Below are 20,839 nucleotides of genomic sequence, written 5' to 3'. Positions count from 1 at the left end.
TCCCAGTCACCTTTCTGTGCTTGGCCTGGCCTGCTATTCCCAGACACTAGAGACGGTTCCACGGCCCTGGGGTGAGTCTGTGCTGGACCTGCTCCCTCCGCAATGTGACCTTCTCGGTTCCCGCACACCTGAAAGCCCCCGAAAGAGAAGGCATGTAAGGTCAGGCTGCTGGCTACACTCCCCTGCACCCTCCAATTATTTGCTATCATTTTTAACTCCGCGCTGAATTAGAGCCAGGAGGGGTTGCCATGGAAACTGTGTCCTGGTGCCTCTGGTTTAACTCACTGCAGACAATCGCTCTGACGCTCTGGGGGGCTCGGATGTGACAGGACAAGGATGAGGCACTGGAGACCTTGGTATTTCAATTATTCGATGTCCTTTTGTAATTTCCTCTTCCTGGCCTATGGCTCAGCCTCCGCGACCCTGCGCCAGCTGGGCCTGGAGCGCTGGGAGGTACAGGCATCTTGGGTGCTGCCCTGGCAGTTCCCTCCTGCATGCATGTGAGTGTGCTATGTGACGTGCGGGCTGTATGGTCCATGTTTATGCCTGGGCCCGGCGAGGAGGTGGAAGGGCAGCTTAGGGCCTGGCAGATGAGAGAGGAGGACTGTTTAACCTCTAAGCAAGTGTTTATCAACAGTTTATGCAAAACTTCTAGGAATCTACCATTTTAATCAGGGTCCAGTTTTAGTCCTTCATGCTCTCTGGGTCTTGGTTGGGGAACCTCACCAAGCATCGCGGTGGTGGGGCTGTAACCCACAGGTGTACTTCCCAGCACAGAGGCCTATGTGCAGAGGCCCTGCTGGTTGGAGCCTCCTACTCCCTCCTTGGAGCTCTGCCCACATGCATGTGGCCCTCAGATCATGGTGCGCTCAGAATATATCCAGACCCGGCAGGCTGGGAAGGTGCCCAGGGTCCAGCTGAACCCCTGGAACAGGGACCTGATGTTCTCTTCTGCCTGGGGTCTGCTCCTGGCTCACTGGGGCATTGCCCAAGTCAGGGCTCCTGGGTGGGCTGGAATTCTGTCTTGGTCTCTGAAGACTGTGACCCAGGTAGCCCAGGCCGGTTCAGCCAGAGGCCAGTCAGGTAAGAAAACCCAGAGGCCTTGCTCTCTGGCTCAACTCCCCTCCTGGCCCTGGCCCTGGCCCTCTGGTTCATAATTCTATTCTGTGCCTGCTGAGCCCTTAGGAGGGGTTGTATTGTAAACCCAGAGTGTTGTCAGCTTGTCTCTAGATCAGTCTGGAAAGTTCGAGGTGTTAAACAGGCTCCTTGCACGCATCAGCAAACCCAGCAACCTCCTGGAGGCTGGTGAGACCTCATCCCCTGTGTGGCTCTCAGGGAGCCTCCCATCATGCCACGGGGTCCCCTGCACAAAGGTAGGCCTTGTACCCAGCTGCATCTGCTCTGATTACAGAGCGGCCCCGCCAGAGGCAGAGCTGGGAGCAGGCACTGGTGTCTGTGCTCTGCTACCACCTGGGCCCGAGGCTGAACACAGCCAGACACCCCCCACCCACCCCTACCCCACAACCCAGCCCTCACCTTCCACCACCCTCCCAGCGGTACCCCAAGGCCAGGCCCCAGGCAAGGTTTCCGTCTGCCTTAGGAAGCTGAGGACTCTGCACCAGCCTGGGTGTAAGGGGTGCCCACACCTCTCCCACCCAAGGAAACCAAGAAGTACATAGGAAAATACAGTCTTTATTGGTCATCTGAAACAACAAACCAGAAATATAATTTTGCCTTTAAAAATCTTCTATCTCAGGCTGAAGATACCACCATTGACAACGCCAGCCTTCTCCCCACTCCCCTTAGAAAACCCCCAGATCTGCTGTCAGCCAGCACCTGCAAGAAGGAAGACTGGGCCAGCCTGGTGGGCAGCTTGTACCTGGTCTTTCTGTCCCTGCCCTGCCTCAGACTTGGGTTCTGGCAGCCTCCGCAGGCCACCCCCAAGACCCTTGTCCCAGAGCCAGAAACCAGCCTGATGCAGCCAAGAGGACACTGGTGTCCTGCAGAGGGAGACCAGGGACCCAAGACTCCCTAGGGTCACAGTCACCAGGAGGGGCAGCCCTCGTAGAGGAGAGAGTGACCCTCACCCTGCACTGCCCCCTTCCCAGCCCTGCCCCCCGTCTCTGCCCCTTTGCTGTGGGTCACAGGTAAAGAGCAGGTGGACCCCTGGCCCATGCTCTGGTTCAGGCCCAAGTCCAGGTGCTACAGAGGGCTCTGGGAAAGCAGACTGAGCTGACGAAATGCTGGGGGAAAAAGGGACCCCATTACTGATGTCTCAGAGCAGAACGTGAGCGTCCTTTCCCTGCTCCCGTGGTCTGTGTGGGATGTGTTGGTGGGTCCATCACAGATCATGACTCAGTCCTTGCCCCCGAGGTCACGGGCCCGGAGATGCTGATGTGGAAGGGTGAGAGGTACAGGGCGACAGCTCTTGGGCTGCAGGCTGCAGGCATGGATGTGATGGGGTCCCCACGGGGCCTGGCAGTGATGATGTGCTTAGGTGGCACTGAGGACAAGCCCAGTGATCTGTGGTGGGCTCTCAGGAGGCTGCCATCCATGGGCGCTGCAGCGCCAAGGCCTCTGGGCTGGAGTCCCTGGACATCCCCGCAGGAGAGGTGTGAGCGGGTTTCCATGGTGACGGGTAGTCTCATCCACAGCACTACCTTGGCCTCTGGAGAGGATCTGAAAGGAATCCTTTGTTGCGGGTATGGGTTTCTCCCATCGGCTGGAGAAGATTGCATAAACAAGCAGCAGGTTGTGTGGTCTGAGGGCTGGAGACGACCAGGGACGCATGGCTCTGCACCCCCCGCCAGGGTCCCACAATCTGTGTCCCAGTGTGACTGTGTGAAAGACGCTGAGCTTGTGAGAGTGGTCAGTGATCCGAGGGCGGTGTGGCCAGTGATGCAGGGACTGAGGCGTCAGCAAGGGAGAAAGCAGGGCTGACCGTGCCAGGTGCAGACGGCAGGGGTAGTCTGGCTGCACATTAGTACCAGCATCTGAAAGCTGGACCCAACATCTTCCCAGTTAGGAGAGAATCCCAGAACCTACCCGGCCCCCACACCCCTTCCTCCCCACCCCCAAATGAAGACGGGATGGGTCAAGCCAGAGGGGGGAGCGTCCAGGCTATGACCACACCCTGGGTAAAGGGGCACAGGGGTCTGGCCTAGGAGCCTCTGCTTGCACACAGTCTTTTCTGCCGGAGGTCTGGAGGTTTGGTGGCCTGGAGAGGAGTGTCAGCACACTGGTGGCTTCCAGACACTTAGGAGTTCACGGAGACACTGGCCCATTTGCTGGCAGGCTGGGAAGAGAGTGAAAAGGGACAGAGACGGAGGTGGGCTGGGCTCTCCCCCACCTCCTGCTGGGCTCTCAGGCCACAGAGGAGATCTGCTTCTGGTCCTCGTGCTCACCCTCAGGGTCACCCATCAGGGGCTGGCGCTTCTTGAGCTCCCTGTGGTACTTGGCCATGAGGGAGGCGTAGATGCAGCCATAGGCAGCGGCTACCACCATCATGATGCAGACGATGCCACAAACCACCCCCGCAATGATCACCGTGCCGATGGCCCGCCGCACGCTCACGGGCCGCGGCCTCTGCTTCTGGGGGCAGGCGGTGCTGGGCTCGGGCTCAGGCTCGGGGCCTGGCTTGGGCTTGGCGGGCTCCAGGCTGGCCTTGGTGCAGGGCGGCCCGGGGACCTCCAGCCCGGCTGAGCTGTTCTCGTCCTCCAGCTGGGAACAGTAGTTGAACATCTCCATGGGGACCACACGCATGTCCTTCCCCCTCAGCTCCTTGGGCAGGGTGCAGGCCAGCTGGTCCAGGCGCCCCCCTGCATCCAGGAGAGAGAAAGCGGGGCTGACCAGGCATCCAGAACCAGCACTCCCTACCCCCTGACCCTGGCAAAGAGGGCCCAGAAGGTCTAATTTCTGTCGGCAATGCCGTCTGTCATGGTGTCTAGAGAAAAGAGGAGGGGAGGGGAGGGGAGACCAGCATTTATGCAGCCCAGTGCCACAGGGGCGAGGGACACGCATCACACCCCTTCACCTGTGCAGGAGCCTCATAAATGGACTGCATCTGCATCCCCATCATAGAGAAGCACACAAACATTTCCACCTCGCAGGCTCCCCAGAGTCAAACCACCCTGGTGCTCAGGGCGGGAGGTGCAGGAGCCTGGCCCAGATGGCAGTCCCCACCTCTCCTTGCCCTGAGCCTCCACTGGCACTTCTCCCACGGTGTCTCATGCCTCCAGGCTCCTCCCCCTCACACAAAGGACAGCAGTCAGAGAGGAGGGAGAGAAGAGGCTGGTGAGAGCACTTTCCTCCTTAAAAGCAACTGTGGCCCCATCCGCACCCCGGCCAAGCACCTGCAAGTGCAGAGGCATCCTGGGAGGGGACCCTGAGGGCAGAGGAGGGGCTAGTGCCAATGAGGGCATGTGGGCAGCCAAGGCTGCACAGGCTCACCACAACAGCCAAGCCAGACATGCCCTGGGGGGCAGTGGATACAGAACACAGGTGGGACAAGGGGGAAATGGGCTGCCAGATACCCCCTGGGGTCAGAGTCAAGTCCAGGCCTCTCCCAGTTTCCTGACCTCTAGGTGCTGGCACCCACTCCTGCCAAAGGGCCTGGGCTCCTGCCCCTTGGTCCCCACCAGTTCCCAGCCCAGCTACTACAATCTTTCCTGGTGCTCAGGAAAACAGTCCAGGTTTTTGATTTGGGTTTGGTCTGGGGATTTTTGGAGAAGTGCAAGTTTGCAAATAACTCTATAGTGAAAAGTTCCTAAAAACATACATTCTCCTTCCATGGGCCTTAATTCCTGATGACTGATGACCATGTGGAAGGCCAAGGACGTCCCCAGAGGACACATCCACATGGCCCTCCGACTGCCTGTGACAAGGCTTACATCCAGGAACGTGTGTCCAGGGCCTTTGCACCTGTGGGAGCTCGGTGTTGACAGAGGCAACCCTGTCTTCCAACTCCAAAACCCTGAGGCTGACGCCCTCCTGGCTTTGTCATCATGTGCAAATTACTTATTTCATCACTGATGAGTCTTGAGATTCTTGGCTGTAAATAAGAATGGCCATCTCAGCTGTTTTAAGTGTTCAAATAGTAATGCACATGGAAAGATATCTGTACACTGGAAACGCTGCAAGTATTCATTATTATTTCCCCACTCACAAAAATGGGAGAAATTATCACAGCAACTAACATTTTAAGGCAATTTATCATTTATAAAATGTTTTTCACTAACACAAGAGAATATCATGCAAATAATTAGATTGTGGAAACAAAGGCATAAGACTGATGACAGCATCAGCACCCTTCTCACGTCACTTCATTCGTATAGCAAACATTCATGGAGTGCCAGCTTTGTGCTGGGCACTAAGCTGTGTCTAATTAAGTCCGGTTAATATCATGACTACTGCCCACAAGTGGGCATATAAATGAGTAGGTTTTATTGAGGACTCACTTTATGCTGAGCCCTCCCAGACACTTTCCATGCATTACCTATTTAATCTGCACAAAGATTCTCTGAGATAGCTATTGCTGTTTGCCGCATTTCACAGATGAGGGCAGAGCACAGAAAGGTTAATCAACTTTCTCAAGATCACACAGCTAGTAAGTGGCAGAGCCACAAAGCAAACCCAGATCTGGCCCTTTTAACCAGCAGGCTTACTTCTTTGCCCTCCTTGTCCACTTTACTTAATCATTTCGAAGATCGTTATAGAACTTTCCCAGGTTAACACAGGGAGTTAACAATGTGAAACCAAAGGCATTTGGCTTCTTAGTAAAAGCTTTCTTTTTTTGGTCCTTTGTCCTTTTAGGGCTGCACCCGAAGCACACGGAGGTTCCCAGGCTCAGGGTCTAATCAGAGCTGTTGCTGCCGGCCTACACCACAGCCACAGCAATGCCAGATCTGAGCAGCTACTGTGACCCACACCACAGCTCATGGCAATGCCAGATCCTTAACCCACTAAGCAAGGCCAGGGATCAAACCCGCAACCTCATTGTTCCCAGTTGGATTTGTTTCCGCTGTGCCATGATGGGAACTCCCTTTAGTAAAAGCTTTGATAACAAAACTTCTTGGGAGGAATTGTGATCATCATCAAAATGAAATGTGGTTTCATTTATGGATTTGAATTCTCTTGCACCCTCCCACAACTGTGGGTATTTAAGAAATGGCTGCATTAGTCAGAAGAGCAAGAGTGCTTTTATTCTTCCTCCTGCTGCCGTGCCAAGGGAAGCCCAGAGGCAGAGGAAAATTAAACTGTGTTTTTAGGTCCATCCTGAAACCTACAAAAGTGAGCAAGTTGCAGTGAGTCAGTCTGAAAAGGAGGCTGGGAAGAGAGGGGGTAGCCCGGCCCCTCCGCCCACTGCTCCCTCCTCCCCCACCCGCCCCAGGAAGCCGTAGGCAGAGCTCACCTCGGTAGGAGAACCACTCCAGCCAGTGCTTGAAGTCCCGCAGGTGGCAGTCACACTCCCAGGGGTTGTCCCCGACCTGCAGCAGCTGCAGGCTGGCCAGGGGCTCAAAGGTCAGCCGGTCCAGGCTCTGCAGGCGGTTGGCGCGCAGCGACAGGGAGCGCAGGGCCGGGAGCCCGTCGAAGAGGCCAGGTGGCAGGCGAGCCAGGCCATTGAGGGATAGGTCGAGGTGGCGCAGCCGCGGCAGGTGCCGCAGCAACTCAGGGTCCAGGGCCCGGAGGCTGTTGTTGCGCAGCTGCAGCTCTGTTAGGTTGGCCAGGTCCCCGAAGGCAGCACGGGGCAGCCGATCCAGGAAGTTGTTGGAGAGGTCCAGCCGCTGCAGACTGGACAGGTTGGCGAAGGCCCAGCTTGGCAGGGAGCTCAGCCTGTTGTTCTGGAGCAGGAGGGTGCGTGTGGCGGCCGGCACGTCTGGGGGCACCACAGTGAGGCCCAAGCCGCTGCAGTCCACCTCCAGGCTGCGGCTATCACAGGAGCAGGAGAAGGGGCAGGCAGGGAGGGCCTCGGCTGCACACAGAGCGATCCAGTAGGTGAGCCCTGGGGCAGGTGGAGGAAGGAACTCAGGTCAGTGCCCCCGCTGCTTTCCCTCCTGTGTGGTTCTCACTGCACAGCCCTGGGCTCAGCTCCATAGGCCCAACCACAGCTGGTGCAGAAGCAGAAGCATTTCCTCACCACATAAAAGAACTAACAGACCCACAGCCCTTCCACGTGAAGGGACACTGCAGGGTGCTGGGATTCAGCCCAGAGCATCTCCCTGGGAGTCTGGGCACCCCCGACACCACAGCTGTGGACACAACAGAGGGTCTGAGGATGTCAGGGGGTCCCTGCACCTTCCTTTCTCAGGGCTTCTGTCCCGGAAGGGTTTTCTTTCCAGATATTATGGCTGCTCCTTGCCACCCCCCCACCCAACCTGGAGCTGCACTGGGCTGAGGGCCATGCATGGGAGGGGCTGGGATGCATGTGCAAAGGGGTACCAGACCCTCCCCACAACCCCCCAGGTCTGCACAAATCCCACCTCCAAGATGGGCCAGTGACTCAGTGTGAGAATGGGAGCTCTGGCCCACCAGGGTCCCACCCAGAGACCCCCGTGGAAATGTGAGTGAGATGCTCAGTTCCAGACAAACCATGGGCTAGGGACACATCCCACATCTGTCCTCACTCTACAGCCATCCTGCCCTTAGACTGGTGCATGGGCCCAGTTCCTACAGGATGGGTCTGCTGACAGCAAGCCACATTTGCCCAGGGCCCTCTGAGGAGGAAGGGCAGCAGGGTGAGGGGTGCTAGGAAAGTAAGTCCCCTCAAGGCAACTCATTCCGTGTTCCACGTACTAAGAGTGACCACACAGCCCCCGTAACTGCCCTCCTGGGTGTCACCGTGGAAGGGGAAGGGAGGAAAGGCCCAGCTGAGGAGTGATGGACAAGTTCAGTCCAGCTTTGGCCACCCGGCTCCACCCAGAGGGGCAGCAGCTGCCTGACCAGGTGCCTAGAGGGGACGGTCTTGGGTCTGGTATCTGGTGTCCTAGAAGGCAGAGCCTGAGGGAACGGGATGGGACAGTCCCCCCCACATCCTCCCCCCTCCCCCGGAAGATCTGTGACACCTGAGAGGCACCCGGCCAGGCTGACACTGGAGCCTCTTTGTTCTCGAGGGAAACGAGCACAGTCATGGCCACCTGGGGCCACCTGCTGGACCTCTTACCCTCTGAGCTGTCTGCCTGCCCATATGATTCCCTGCCACACAGTGCCATTTGAAGGTCAACATTCCTCAGACGTCACTTTTCCCAGAAAAAAATTCAACCCATCCACAGCCTCCCTCTCAAAAAGAGCAATCTAACCCGAGGCCACTCCCCTCCCCCCGCTCCCTGAGAAATTCAGGCTGGTGTTCAAGCTCTAGTGACAAGAAAACATAACCCTGTACTTCGAGGTGTTGAATGATTCTAGAAGGAGGTTGAAAGGGGAGCTGTGTTCCTCGGGGACCAGCCGCACTGACAGTGAATAATTCAGGCCGCTTGTGTTGTGGGGCGGAGGCATCGCAGGGCAGAAGTGGGGAGCGGGGACATCCCAGGACCATCTTCCCTCTTGCCCTGTCGCTGGGCCAGCCCTGTCCTTTCCCCACACGCAGAGAATTCTCAGGGCTTCCTTCACCCAGACAACTCAGGGTTTCCTTGCGGGAAGTAGGCGGCCTCAGTTTCCCCATGTGCAGGAAGGCTGGACCCCATCCCTAAGCTCCCTTCCAGCAGGGCGCCCCCACAGCCCACTCGTTCCCTCTGCCTCAGAGTTGGGGAGCTGAGCCATAAGAGGGGTCTCCGGGCACATCCAGCTGACAGCCAAGGCAGGGCTAGAGAGACAGTGCTCGGGGTGGGGCTGCTGGGGACAGACAGACCTCCAGCTCCTGACCCGCCCACCTCAGCTCTCTTCCCTGGTACCACGGGCAGGACCGTGGGGGGTGGGGTGGGGCCGGTCCCAGATCATCCCTGCCTCCCTGCCCAGCCCCCGAGTCCACTCACAGGAGATTGGCTTCCACTGCAGGACAAGCCTGGTCCTCGGCTTAGGGCTGCTGCCTGGGGCCAGCATGATGGCTGCACGGGTCTCAGGCCCTGCACCTGTGGGGAGAGAGGAGCCCCTCGTCCCCTGGTCAGTCCTGAGAGAGAAGGAGAGTGCTGAGCAGAAGCAGGCATCCAGGCCTGTCCAGCCCTGGGGGTCAGGGAGGGGCCGGTGTCTCTTTACACTGCTCTGCTTTCCTCTGGGCTATGATTTCCTGGTAGGGGAAGGAGGGGGGCGAGGGGGTGGAGAGGCCAGGAACTCAGCCTCCCTCCATAAGCGAGGATTCATGGAGGGACAGGGGTACTGCCGGAGCCCAAGGGCGGTACAGCACTGAGCTCTGGGCTGAGAGATGCAGGAGCCTTGTCCCCTGTCCCCACCCCACCCCAGCTTGTGTCTGCTTCTTCTTGTCTCTCTCAACTGTTTTTGAAGCATGCAGCCGCTTCCAAGGCTGAGCTGTCCCCACATGCCAGGTGCCCCCAGGTGCTGAACCAAGAGCGAGACCCCCCCACCCCACTGCCCTCTTACCATGGCCCCAGTAGGAGGAGGGGTCCAGGTCCCACACGGGGCAGCTGTCGGGTACAGGGAGGCCCAGGCCCCACTCTTGCTGCAGGGAAGCCCCCGGCGACCCCTCCCGGTTCCGTCTTCCGTGGCAGGTCGGCTTGGAGGCTTGGGCTGCTCATCAGAGACAAGACAGGGCAGCATGAGGTTGCAGAACAGGGCTGAGCAGGTCCAGGGTCACACAGGGGCACTCCCCTCCCCAGGTGTCCTGCCCAACCCCAGCCCAATAGCACCGGCTGACCCCTGGTCCCTCTTCCTTGCAGAGGGGCCAAGGGCTCAGCACAGGGATGGGAAAGAGATCTGTGGGCTGACCTGCAGGCCCGGCAGGGAGGACAGCGCTGGCCTGCCCCCTGCTCCCAAGGGTGCAGAAGCCCTTTCCTGTTGCCACATTGGTCCTGGTGACTCCTGGCTGCGGCCTCCCGCTCCCCCTCCCACAGCCGGTTTAATTCTGGGAGCCCAGGAGCCAATGGCAGAGCAGAGCAGACGCTGAGGAGGTGGGAGGAGCTGCTGGGGGCTCCACTCGCCCTGGAATCTCAGCATCCAGCAGGGTTTCCCTCTGGCAGAAGGGGCCTCTCCCGCCTCCTCCCCCACAGCTGCTGAGCTGCCTCTGGGCGGGCACTGCCACTGCCAGGCCGGTCAGAGCACAGCAGCCCCGGGCCTCAGCTGTGCCCAGCAAGGGCGCCTGCTCAGGAAGGGGGGGACTGTCTGTTGCTATGGGCTTTGCCTCCCCTTCTGGAGCACTCACAGCCTTGCAGGGGCTGCAGAGCCGTAGCACTGGGCTCAGACATGGGGTAAGGGGAGCTGCATGGTCCCATGCGCCTTTGGGATGGATCAGGGGCCCTGGGCTGAGGGGCAGAGGAACCCAGGGGGTCTTCTTCAGCCACCTTTCCAGGGCCAGGCCCACCACGCCTCCTTGTCTTAGCCACCCAATCCCTGTCTGGCCACTCCCACACTGTGCAACTTAAACAAAGCATGCACACTCTCTGGGCCTCAGTTTCCTTATCTCTGAAGGTGAGACCACAACACATTGTCCTCCCTGAAGCTCAGTCTAATCAAGGGAGGACGGCTAACACTTGCTGAATTGGGACACATCACCTTGAAAGACAGCCTAAGTGATGCTCTGAGCTAGGGCTTGAGCCGCAGAGAGGCGTGGGGAAGTGTCCTCCACAGGGAAGGGTCAGCAGCTTACAGCACATCTGAGTGGCCTCTTTCCTGGCCCCCAAACCTCACACCTGGGTTGGTTTCTCTGTTCCTGAGCTTGCCCTGGGCCAGCAGCCATCACACGGAGGTCACCGTGGGAAGCGCTCACACGGCCTCCCGGACCTCCATCACAGAGGACAGGATGTACCCTCTCCGTGCCCCTGGGCCCCGACCCTCGCCACACTCCCTTGTTCCTCCTGCCGGCGAGGACCCCAGGTCAGCAGCTTGCAGCACCCACACGCTATCGGGCAGCCCAGTCTCAGAGAAAACCAGCATGTCAGGCCCGCTCCCTGGTGACTGTCCCCCAGCAATGGCCCCTGGGGGGAGGCACGTATGTGGGACTAAGCCGCGTGCACACACAGGCTCCCAACACAACACGTGGTGCAGACACCCCCCCCCCAGGGAGCCGTGCAGCCAGGCCCATGCGGGCACACTCACACACATGCGCACATGCAGCAGGCTGGCAGTCCTCCAGCACTTCTCAGATGCCATCACTCAGGCAGTTCCCAAATGCCCCCATTAGACAGATGCCCAGGGGGACCTCCAGCCTAGGACCAGGGTCCAGAGAAGCCCCTAGCAGACCACCCCTGACCCAGGACCCTTTCCAGACTCAGACCCATATGGGGCTGGACTTGCAACACAGCATCCCTCCTGCTCTTTCCAGCTGCCTCTGGGGAGATAGGTGGCAGAGAACCTCTCCTCCAAGCCTGAGTCCTGTTTCCACCTGAGCTCCCCCCACCCCGCTTTCCCACCCCACTACCCATCCCTAGCCTTTGTGTCACCACTAGAGTGAGCACCAGTCCGTGGAGATGGTGCCCTGGAATGCAGGTCCTGACACCCCACTCCCAGCCTCAAATGATGCCAGAGCCATCATTTGCAGGGGATGGAACACTGACAACCCAGGGGTCTCTGGAGAAACATGACAAAAACAAGGCCCCCCAGTCCAGGGAGACATAACCTGTGCTCCTGGGAAGAGCCCCTGAGGGGATATGGAACCAGCACATCCAAGCTCCCAGGCCTCTGCCCTTCAGCCCACCTCTAACCAAGGGACCCCCTTCCACCCCCAGAAGCACCAGCCTCTTGAGGAAAGGGGTGACCTACATAGAAAGCTGGGAGTGTGGCTGCTATGGCAGGCGCTGGCCGCTGCTAGAATAAATTACCACGTCTAGGAGGGAAGTCCCCACCCAGGGTAGAGAATCAGCAACAGAGTGAGTTGGGGTAGGTGGGATCTCTGGGCTCCAAGACCCACAGCTTCATGGGCACTTCTGTCCCAGCCCCAGGAAGAACAGATCCCACAGGGCCCCCAGCCTCCTTCACTTGGCTCTGCTCAGAGAATCAGGGTGGAGGGAGGGTGGGGCTTAGGAGCTAAAGGCGGCCAAGTACCCCCCCACCCGCCACCCTGCTGCCAGAAAGAAACACGGGCTCTGTGCTCCAGTCCTCTGCTACTCAAGCCTGGTCCATGGACCTGCAGCACCAGCCTTACCAGAGAACTTCCTAGACCCACCCCTGGCCGACTGGGTTGGACTCTGCCTCTTAACAAGACGCCAGGCAATTCATGCACGTGGTCAAGTGTAAGCAGCTCTGGGCTGGGTCCCCTCTCTCCTTGCGGACCCTGGCACCTCTGGGGAGGCAGCGGGGGATGGCAGGGGCCTGGGCAAAGGGGATGGGAGGCAGCACTGACAGCATCACCTTCTGCAGGAAGGTTCTGTCTGGCAAGGAGCCATTGCCATGGCCACAAGCACCTGCATGTGATTCTCCGTCCCCTAACAACTCTCTGGGGTTGGAAGTACTAACACCATTTTGCAGATAGGGAAACTGAGGCCCAGGAGATTCATGCCATGGAAAAACACAGCCTCGGGCCTGGATGGCCTGGGGACAAAGCTACTAACTCAGCTGCCCTTTCAGGCCTCCAGGCCTCTTCTGCCCTGATCTGCTTGCACATAGAGGCTTCCTGGTACAGGAAGGAAGGGGCAGGGAAAGGGATGCAGCTTCATTCATTCACTCAGCATTTCCTGGTCCTGTCTCACTGCAGCCCCCCAGAGACAGGTGTTCTTATCAAACCCGGTGATGCCACAGATGTAGTGGGCAGGGTCCTGGGAGGCAGAAGTCTTCCTGGGGAGCAGCGGGTGCCTTCTAAAAGCCCTCTGGTTGGGGTTGTGTGCAGAGGTGAGGAGGTGGGCTGTGAGCTCCAGGGAAGCTGGGGCTGGGGTGGCGGTGAGGGAGCAGCAGGCAGCGGCGGGAGCAGGAGGGCCCACGTGTCCCTGCCAAGCTGGGTGGGGGGGTGCAGCCTCCCATGCAGACTAGAGGGTGGGGGCAGGGGCAGGAGCCACTTCCCCACCAAGCTCTCGCCTGGCCCTGGGAGGAGCAACCTGCCATGCTCTGGCCCCAGCAGATGCCCGGGTTAGGGGGTGCCCTGACCTCTCTGGGCTTCCCCCCACTCCTCCTCCAGGCAAGTTTGGCTCAGTCTCCAGCCAGAAACTTCCAGGAAACCTACATGGCCTGGTGTCCAAGCTCCTCTGATGCTGCTCAAACATATCTATGCTCCCAAGTCAGTGTCCAAGCCCATGGCCGTTAGTGCCCACTGTGCCTGGACCTGGGACTCCCACCTCCTGGGATAGCATGCCGGCTCCCCTGGAACCTCCCTCTGGTCAGGGGTCCCTCCTCAGGACAAGGCCTCCGAACCCATCATTCTGCAGAGGGGTGAAAGTCACAGGCTAGTGACAGGCAGGGCCAAGACGGGGCCAGTGCTTGGGGCTTCAAGGGCAGGGTCTTGAGAGGCACCTGGGCAGCGGGGCGGGGCTGAGTTCCACCTGCCACCAGCCTGGCCATCTAGGCCCTTTCCCGTTTCCTCCCTGCCTGTCACCCCCTAACACACACTGCCCAGACAGCACGGAAACAGGTTTTTTTAAATCTCTATATTTGTACTTGGAACAGACAAACCTCCTGGTTCATTTTTAAACGTGTGCCCCATTCTCAGCCCCGCTTCCTGCAGCCTGTTTCCTTGTCGATATTCCGCATCCCAATCAGACCTTCTGGGAGGGGAACAGCAGAGCCCTGGAGTCACTCCTCAGGTGCCTGGCCTGCGGGGGGCGGGGGGGCAGCCCCCCACAGGTGGGCAGAGGAGCCTGATCTGTGGAGAAGGAGGGAAAGGCCTCCTTCCCCCCACCTCCCCTCTGCTCCCCGTGCACCCAACCCTCACCAACCCCCTCCGTGCACCCCTCAGCTTTGGAGCCTGGAAACAAACGGGGGGGCAGGGTTTGCTCATCCTGGCCCCAGTTGCAGCTTTCAGGCAGCCCCCAGAGGAACCAGATCAGTTGCTTAAGAAGCCTACCCCCCTCCTTCTGCCTCCGGCTGGCTTCCCTGGTCTCCCTCTCTTGGCAGCCTGTGCCCATGGGGAGGGGGGACGCCGCTGCGGGTTTCCCTCCGGCTGGACTCCCCCGCCCATCTCACGTGCTCAGCCTGCCCCCTCCCCCAGCCCATGCAGTTATCTAAGCTGCCCCGTGTCAATCTGAATCAGACCAGGAGATGCCCAATGCGCCCTGACAGCCAGGTGCCAGCCTCCCCACCACCCACTCCCGACCAGTGGACCGAGCTGGTCAAAGAGAGGACAGAGAGCCCCCTGGGAGTGAGCAAGGGGGTCGGGACTTCTGGTCAGACCTCCTATGTCCTGCATTGTCCTGCTCCAGCCTGCACAACCAAGCCAGTGTGCCCGGCTGCATCCCACATGCTCCTAAGCTGAGTCCACCACCCGCAAGGCTTCCTGACCCCTCTATAGGTAGAGGGGGTGTGCAGCCCGGGTGCCTCAGCCCCAGCCTGGTTCCCTTACCCCCAGTGGGCCTGGGCTGGCTGGGAGCAGAGCTGGGAGCCTCAGTGAAGTATGAGAGGAAGGGCTGTGAAGCTGTTGTCCCAGGTCCACTGCCAGCCACGCCCCCCCAGGGAGGCTCCACCAGAGCCGCAGGCACTTGGGTCCAGCTGGGGAGGCTTCTCTGTGCCCCAGCCCAAGGACAGCCTTCTAGAGGCCAGCACTCCATGCTGAGGGCATCCTGTAAGAGAACCGTTGGCACCCCAAGGTCCTCTGACATCAGTCTCCCAGCCACCCAGACCCACAGGCATCCTCTGTGCCAGCCCTGTCACCAGCACCCCCTTTCCCATGGCACCCAAGTTTCTGGGGCTATCTATGCGGAGCTGGGCATGCAGGAGGCACAGGGCTGTTGGCTGGCGCTCCCCATGCTGCAGGGACTGGTTTCTATGCCACCGGGCCTGTCATCTGGCACTGGCACTGCCTCATCCCCCCTCTCCTTCCCCAGCAGAACCCCAGCTCCTGTCCCCAGCACCAGGAGGTCAGAGTGGCCTGTGCCCTTCTGCACCCCAGAGGTCCGGTACTGAGCTTTGCCCCAGCCCCAGCAATCGCCCCTTCCCCAGGGGGCAGGAGGCCACAGCAGCTGTCTTTGCAGGCAGGGAGCCCAGGGAATATGGCCCAGTCCCCGAACCCGGTCCCCGGGCCCCCACCAAGCACACACACTCACCTTCTTCACCCCCACAAGCTCCTTGAATCAAGTCACTCTGAGCCGTCCAGCGAGCCCCTCCTAGGATTCCTAGAGAAATCAGACAGCCCTGCCGAGCAGAACGCAGCGGCCGAGTCCCGGATACCCCCGCAGGACCGGCAAGCAAAGCACCGGCGGGAGGAACGCCCGCGGCCACCTCCGCTGAGGGGATGGGGCTGCCGGGTCAATAACACACGGAGGAGGAGAGGGAGGGACGAGGGAGTCGAAAGGGGCAGGCGGGGCGGGGGAGCGCGTGTGCGGAGCAGAGAGCAGCGGAGTGACAGCAGGGGGAACATCCGTGATGACAGCGACAGGCGCGCACACGGGAAGGCGGGCGCATACATACCGGAGGCGCTCACCCTCGAAACGCTACCATTTCAAGGGCGAAACTCCGAGGGGGAGGGCTGTTCCCGGGCCCCCATCTTCCCTCCCCGCCTCCGCAGGTTCTCCCTGCCCCGCTGCTTGGCACCTCCTCTGGCTCTCCCCTCTCCCCTTCCCCAGGGCCCAGAGGCCCTGGAAGCTGAGTCTGCATCCTGCTCAGAGGTAGGGCAGTAGCTCCCACCCTGCCGGCAGGAAAGGAAAGCTGGACCCTGCTCTTGGTCAGAAGGCGGCTTATTCCGGAAGGGGGTGCCTGGAGGGACACATGGGGGCTCATCTGCTTAGTGGGCCTCCTGGAACGGGCCCCAGGACACTTAAAGCCAGTGTCACCCTGTCATACAGAGGTTACTGAGCCTCAGTGACCCCAGACCAGGGCTGCTGGGGGAGGGAAATGCAAAAGGCTAGCCAGGGCCTGTGGGGCAGGTTGTCTACTGATGCAGGGGTGAACCAGAGGTCTGGGGGGCAATCCCAGCCCCACCTCCCCAGGCTAGGCTTCCACAGGCTCCTGGCTAGATGGGGCCAGGGAAGGGGAGAGACTGGTATCAAGAACTCAGAGGCCTCTTTCTTTACCAGCCAATCAGGACAAAGGAGTTGGAGAAGTCCGTATTCCAAGGGGGAGGCAAGTGTAATCCGAAGGAAAGGAAGCCAGTGACCAAGTCAGGGGATGAGCCTGTCGGGGCTGGACCCAGGTGGCCTTCCTGGCATCTTTTTTTTTTTTTTTTTTTTTTCCCCAGGCTAGGGTTCAAATTGCAGCTATAGCAGCTGCATATGCCACAGCCATAGCAATGCAGGATCTGAGCCACACTGGCAGCATTGCTCATGGCAATGCCAGATCCCCGACTGAAAGAGGCCAGGTATTGAACCTGCATCTTCATGGATACTAGTCAGATTCATTTTTGCTATGCCACAGCAGGAACTCCCCTTCCTGGCATCTCTTAAAACCTGCCTGGAGATCCTGTCGTGGCTCAGTGGTCAACGAATCCGACTAGGAACCATGAGGTTGCGGGTTCAATCCCTGGCCTTGCTCAGTGGATTAAGGATCTGGCGTTGCCGTGAGCTGTGGTGTAGCTTGCAGATGCGGCTCAGATCCCGAATTGCTATGGTTCTGGCATAGGCTGGTGGCTACAGGTCCGATTCAACTCCTAGCCTGGGAACCTCCATATGCTGCAGGAGCAGCCCAAGAAATGGCAAAAAGATAAAAAAAAAAAAAAAAAAAAAAAAAAAAAAAAAAAAAACCCTGCCTGACAGCCAGACTCAATAGCCCAGCATCCCTCTCTTCCCTTTTACATGCTTTCCCGGGGTCCATGGTCAGCCCTGGGGGCAGACTGAGAAATACCCTTGACCCAGGAAGCTCCCACACCCACCTTTCTGTCTGCTCTGGCTCTGCCAGGGGACACAGCAGCTAAGGGCCCAGGAAGAAGAGCAGCTTTACCTCTGGCGGGGTTCCCTGCCTCCCACCCCACCCCCGTCATGGGCACCCACCAGCCCTATGCACACTCCCCACCTCCACCCCCCATGCAGGAGAGCCGTGTCCTGCCCTGCGTCTGGACCTTCGCCTTAAACACTTGACCAGGATGCACCTCCCGGGTGTGCTTTCCCTGGCTAGTCCCTGGCTGGACTTTCTGTGACCCCAATCACAGGACGCATGGCAGCTATCTGTGAGTGGGTCACCCCTTTCCTACAGTGGGGGGTCTTCTGGGAAAGGGTCTGCCTCACCTCGCTGGGTAAGGAATGGGCAGGAAGAAAGCCTAGCCCGGATGTCAAGGCCCAGAGGCTAGTCTCGGAGGCTGCTTGCTGAGCTGCCATTAGCGGTTAACGCCCCAGCCCCACCGCCCTGTAATCTGGAGGAGGGATCTTAAACGTCTCCGGGGTCCCTGAGCACCGGCTGCCCAGCTTGTCCTTAAAGAATGGGCCTGAGCTGACCTAGAAGCCCTCCACCCAGGTCAGCACAGGCTGAAGCTGGGTTCCAAGGACCAGGTCCATAGGAGAGCAAGGGGCAAGACAGCATTTCTGACCCCCAGTCCCAGCCCTGACAGGGAGGGTTTCTCTGTGTGCATAGCTGTTTTGTTTTGCCGTCTGTGATGACAAAGCCACACGGAGGTGACAGCCGGGGTGCAGAGCAAAGAGGTGCATCTTGATAAGCTGTCTGCCGCCTGTGGCCTTATCGAGGCTCTTTGTCTGCCAGCCCAACAGATCTTCAAGAAAAGCTGCTTTGCAGGAAGAAGGCCAGAGGGAAGGCGGGAGGTGGCCCAGAGATGGGGACAGGCCAGGCTGGGGAGGAGGAAGGGGCCGAGGCTCCTCATCCATCAGGCTGTTGCAGGTGCTCCTGGGGACCAAGGTTGGGCTCTGACACAAGGACCCGCCAAGCACAGGCAGGGGAGCAGGGTGGGGAGTGTCAGCCTGGAAGGACTGGTGCCTCAGCTGCCCTTCATCATGCGCTGCCTTCTGCCCTCTGCAAGCCCACCAAGGGGTACCCGATTCTGCACGTGACAGGCTTCTAGGAGGTGCCAGAGGCCAGGGCGGCAGCCTGGGGCCCACTTGAGCGAAGGAAGAGGGGACTGAAGGTCATCCCGGCAGGTCTCTCAGGAGAAGGCGGGGCCCTCACAGTGTCTGAGGTGGAAAAGCATGATTTGATTTGCGAGGCAGATGTGAATCAAAAGAATTTAAAATGATTGGACATAGGAGTTCCCGTCGTGGTGCAGCAGAAATGAATCTGAGTGGGAACCATGGGGTTGCAGGTTCGATCTCTGGCCTCACTCAGTGGGTTAAGGATCCAGCGTTGCCGTGAGCTGTGGTATAGGTCACAGACACGGCTCAGATCTGATGTGGCTGTGGTGTAGGCCAGCAGATGTAGCTCCGATTAGACCCCTAGCCTGGAAACCTCCATATGCTGCGGGTACGGCCCTAAAAAGACAAAAAATAAAATGATTGGACATTGTACAAGCCAGCAGGCCTGTACTCCTCTGTGGTGGATGAGTTCCCGTGCTCCCTGCCATCCCCATTCCGCACCAACTGCTGCTTTTAGTGCTCACCTGAATTCAGTGCTCACCTGAATTCCTGCCTCTTAGCAGGTTCCTTCCTGGGTCCTCAGGGGTGCCAGAGCCCAGCTAGATCTCCAGGATCTAGTCCACAGCATCTGCGGAGGGTGCCCCCCCCGCCCCCGGGAGGTGAGAGGAGGCTTGTAGAATTGGCTTTCCAGCCAAGTAGCTAACTCGACAGAATTCGCATGTATTTATTCATTTAGCTCAAAAAATATTCAAGGAGTCCTGCTGCATCCTAGGTGCTCGTCTAGGTGCTAAGGATCAGAACTCAACCCCACCCCCACCTGCCGTGAGCCCCCAGTCTAATGGGGCAAAGCGGACTATGAATGAGGACCCAGTACATCAGTCATGCTTAGAAGTTAAAACCAGTGACAAGACAGACGATGAGGCCAAGGGGAGGACTGTGTATCTGGGGAGGTCAGGACACTGGTCCTGATGGTGTTTGAGCTGAGATCAGAAGGTGAGAGGGCAGCTGGGCAGATGCCCTGGGGTGGGGATAGCCTGGGCTGTGTGAGGGAGAAAGGGACTCAGGCTGAAATCTGGGAGGGGGCGGGGCCCGCTCCTGTGGGGCCCAATTACAAAGGGCCACGGGCAGGCCTTGGGCAGTTTTGAGCCAGGGAGCACAGTGAGCTCACTCTTGGGGCTCCGTGAAGCCCTGTCTGCTTGCGGGTCTGCAGCATTAATCCGAGGGGTCTCAGGGGTCACAGTGGAGGGTGGAGAGAATGAAAGATTTATGAGGTTTTGGAAGAAGAACTTGGGTGGGAAGCGGGGGATGACAACAACCAGGTAGATGTGTTCCCTGGGGGGAAGTTTCAAGGAGGGTCGGGTTTGGGGAAGAAAAGCCCAGATTAGGTTTTAGGTTTTGTTTGGGTTAGGTTTGGTTTTTTTTTTTTTGGTCTTTTTTTTTTTTTTAGGGCAGCACCTGTGGCACATGGATGTTCCCAGGCTAGGAGTCTAATCAGAGCTACAGATGCCGGCCTACACCACAGCCACAGCAAGGTCAGATCCGAACCGCATCTGCAACCTACACCATAGCTCATGGCAACGCCGGATCCTTAACCCAGTGAGCAAGGCCAGGGATCACACCCGCAACCTCATGGTTCCTCGTCAGATTCATTTCCGCTGCGCCACAACGGGAACTCCCCAGATTAGGTTTTGAACATGTGAACTCTGAAATGCTTATTGGTGACCCAAGCAGTATGTCAGCAGGCAGTTGGATGCATCTGGGTCTGTCATTTTTGTCATGAACCCAGAAAAGGGCCTACCTGTCCCCTTCCTGCCCACTCCCTTCACCCCCCGCCCCCTGGACCTTGAAGAAACAAAGAAGCCCCCAGGAGCTCAGATGTTTCCATATCTCGGGACCTGTTCACGAAGGCCAGCCCCAGTAGCAGCCGCAGAGCTGCAGTAGGGCTCCAAGTCCACTCACCCGGGGCCTCAGGTGATGCTTCCGAATTGCACTGTCCAATGTGTAGTTCTTCACATTTAATTAAAATCACTTTTTTTTTTTTTTTTTTAGTGGCCACACCTGCAGCGTATGGATGTTCTCAGACCAGGGATTAAATCCTAGCCACACCTTCAAACTACCCTGCAGCTGCAGCAATGTCGGATCCTTTAACCCACTGCACCACAGCGGGAACTCCTAAAATTACCATTTGAGGAGTTACTGTCGTGGCACAGCGGAAACGAATCCAACTAGGAACCATGCGGTTTCGGGTTTGATCCCTGGCCTCGCCCAGTGGGTTGGGGATCTGGCGTTGCCATGAGCTTTGGTGTAGGTTGCAGACACAGCTCAGATCTGGCATTGCTGTGGCTCTGGCGTAGGCCTGCAGCTGGAGCTCCGATTAGACCCCTAGCCTGGGAACCTCCATTTGCCACAGGTGCAGCCCTAAAAAGACAAAAAAATATATATATATATATGTTTTGAATTTTAGGCTCAGGTCCTCGGTCACGCCACATTTCAAGGGCTCAATAGCCGCGTATAACTAGTGACTCTTGTGTGGGAGAGAGCAGATCTAGAACAGCCGCATCTCAGGAGTTCCATCAGGCACTAATACCTGACAGCAGTGCTTCCCAATACATCAGCACCCCCTGGGAGCACTTTAGAAATCAAATCTT

At 58.5% G+C, this 20,839-nt stretch overlaps 2 protein-coding genes across 3 annotated transcripts in view; one reads left to right on the top strand and one right to left on the bottom strand.

Annotated features, from left to right (window-relative positions):
* Positions 1–20,839, top strand: part of CACNA2D4 (calcium voltage-gated channel auxiliary subunit alpha2delta 4) — a 94,306-nt gene that overhangs the window by 61,204 nt on the left and 12,263 nt on the right. The gene's annotated exons all lie outside the window — the stretch shown is intronic.
* Positions 1,676–16,379, bottom strand: LRTM2 (leucine rich repeats and transmembrane domains 2). 2 transcript variants are annotated; one of them, XM_013997908.2, is made up of 6 exons: positions 15,652–16,379; positions 15,288–15,356; positions 9,529–9,675; positions 8,967–9,100; positions 6,410–7,000; positions 1,676–3,818 (listed from the first exon to the last, which is right to left on the bottom strand). In XM_013997908.2, exons 4-6 carry the CDS (start codon positions 9,031–9,033, stop codon positions 3,364–3,366), a joined length of 1,113 nt encoding a protein of 370 aa, XP_013853362.1. In that variant the 5' UTR covers positions 9,034–9,100; positions 9,529–9,675; positions 15,288–15,356; positions 15,652–16,379; the 3' UTR covers positions 1,676–3,363. The 2 variants fall into 2 exon arrangements, with proteins under 2 accessions (XP_013853362.1, XP_020948158.1); XM_021092499.1 differs by lacking the exon at positions 15,652–16,379 and having other exon boundaries at positions 8,967–9,062; positions 15,288–15,645.

This window comes from Sus scrofa, chromosome 5, assembly GCF_000003025.6.
Source record: "Sus scrofa isolate TJ Tabasco breed Duroc chromosome 5, Sscrofa11.1, whole genome shotgun sequence".
NCBI classification, from domain to species: domain Eukaryota; kingdom Metazoa; phylum Chordata; class Mammalia; order Artiodactyla; family Suidae; genus Sus; species Sus scrofa.
The sequence above is the reverse complement of the archived record's forward strand: the minus strand, read 5'-3'. Positions and strand labels throughout refer to the sequence as shown.

Coding starts and splice junctions, on each gene's coding strand:
- LRTM2 (XM_013997908.2), bottom strand. CDS start 9,033: ATGCTGGCCCCAGGCAGCAGCCCTAAGCCGAGGACCAGGCTTGTCCTG. Junction 7,001..8,966: donor GCAGTGGAAGCCAATCTCCT/GTGAGTGGACTC, acceptor CACCTGCCCCAG/GGCTCACCTACTGGATCGCT. Junction 3,819..6,409: donor GGAGTGGTTCTCCTACCGAG/GTGAGCTCTGCC, acceptor TCCTGGATGCAG/GGGGGCGCCTGGACCAGCTG.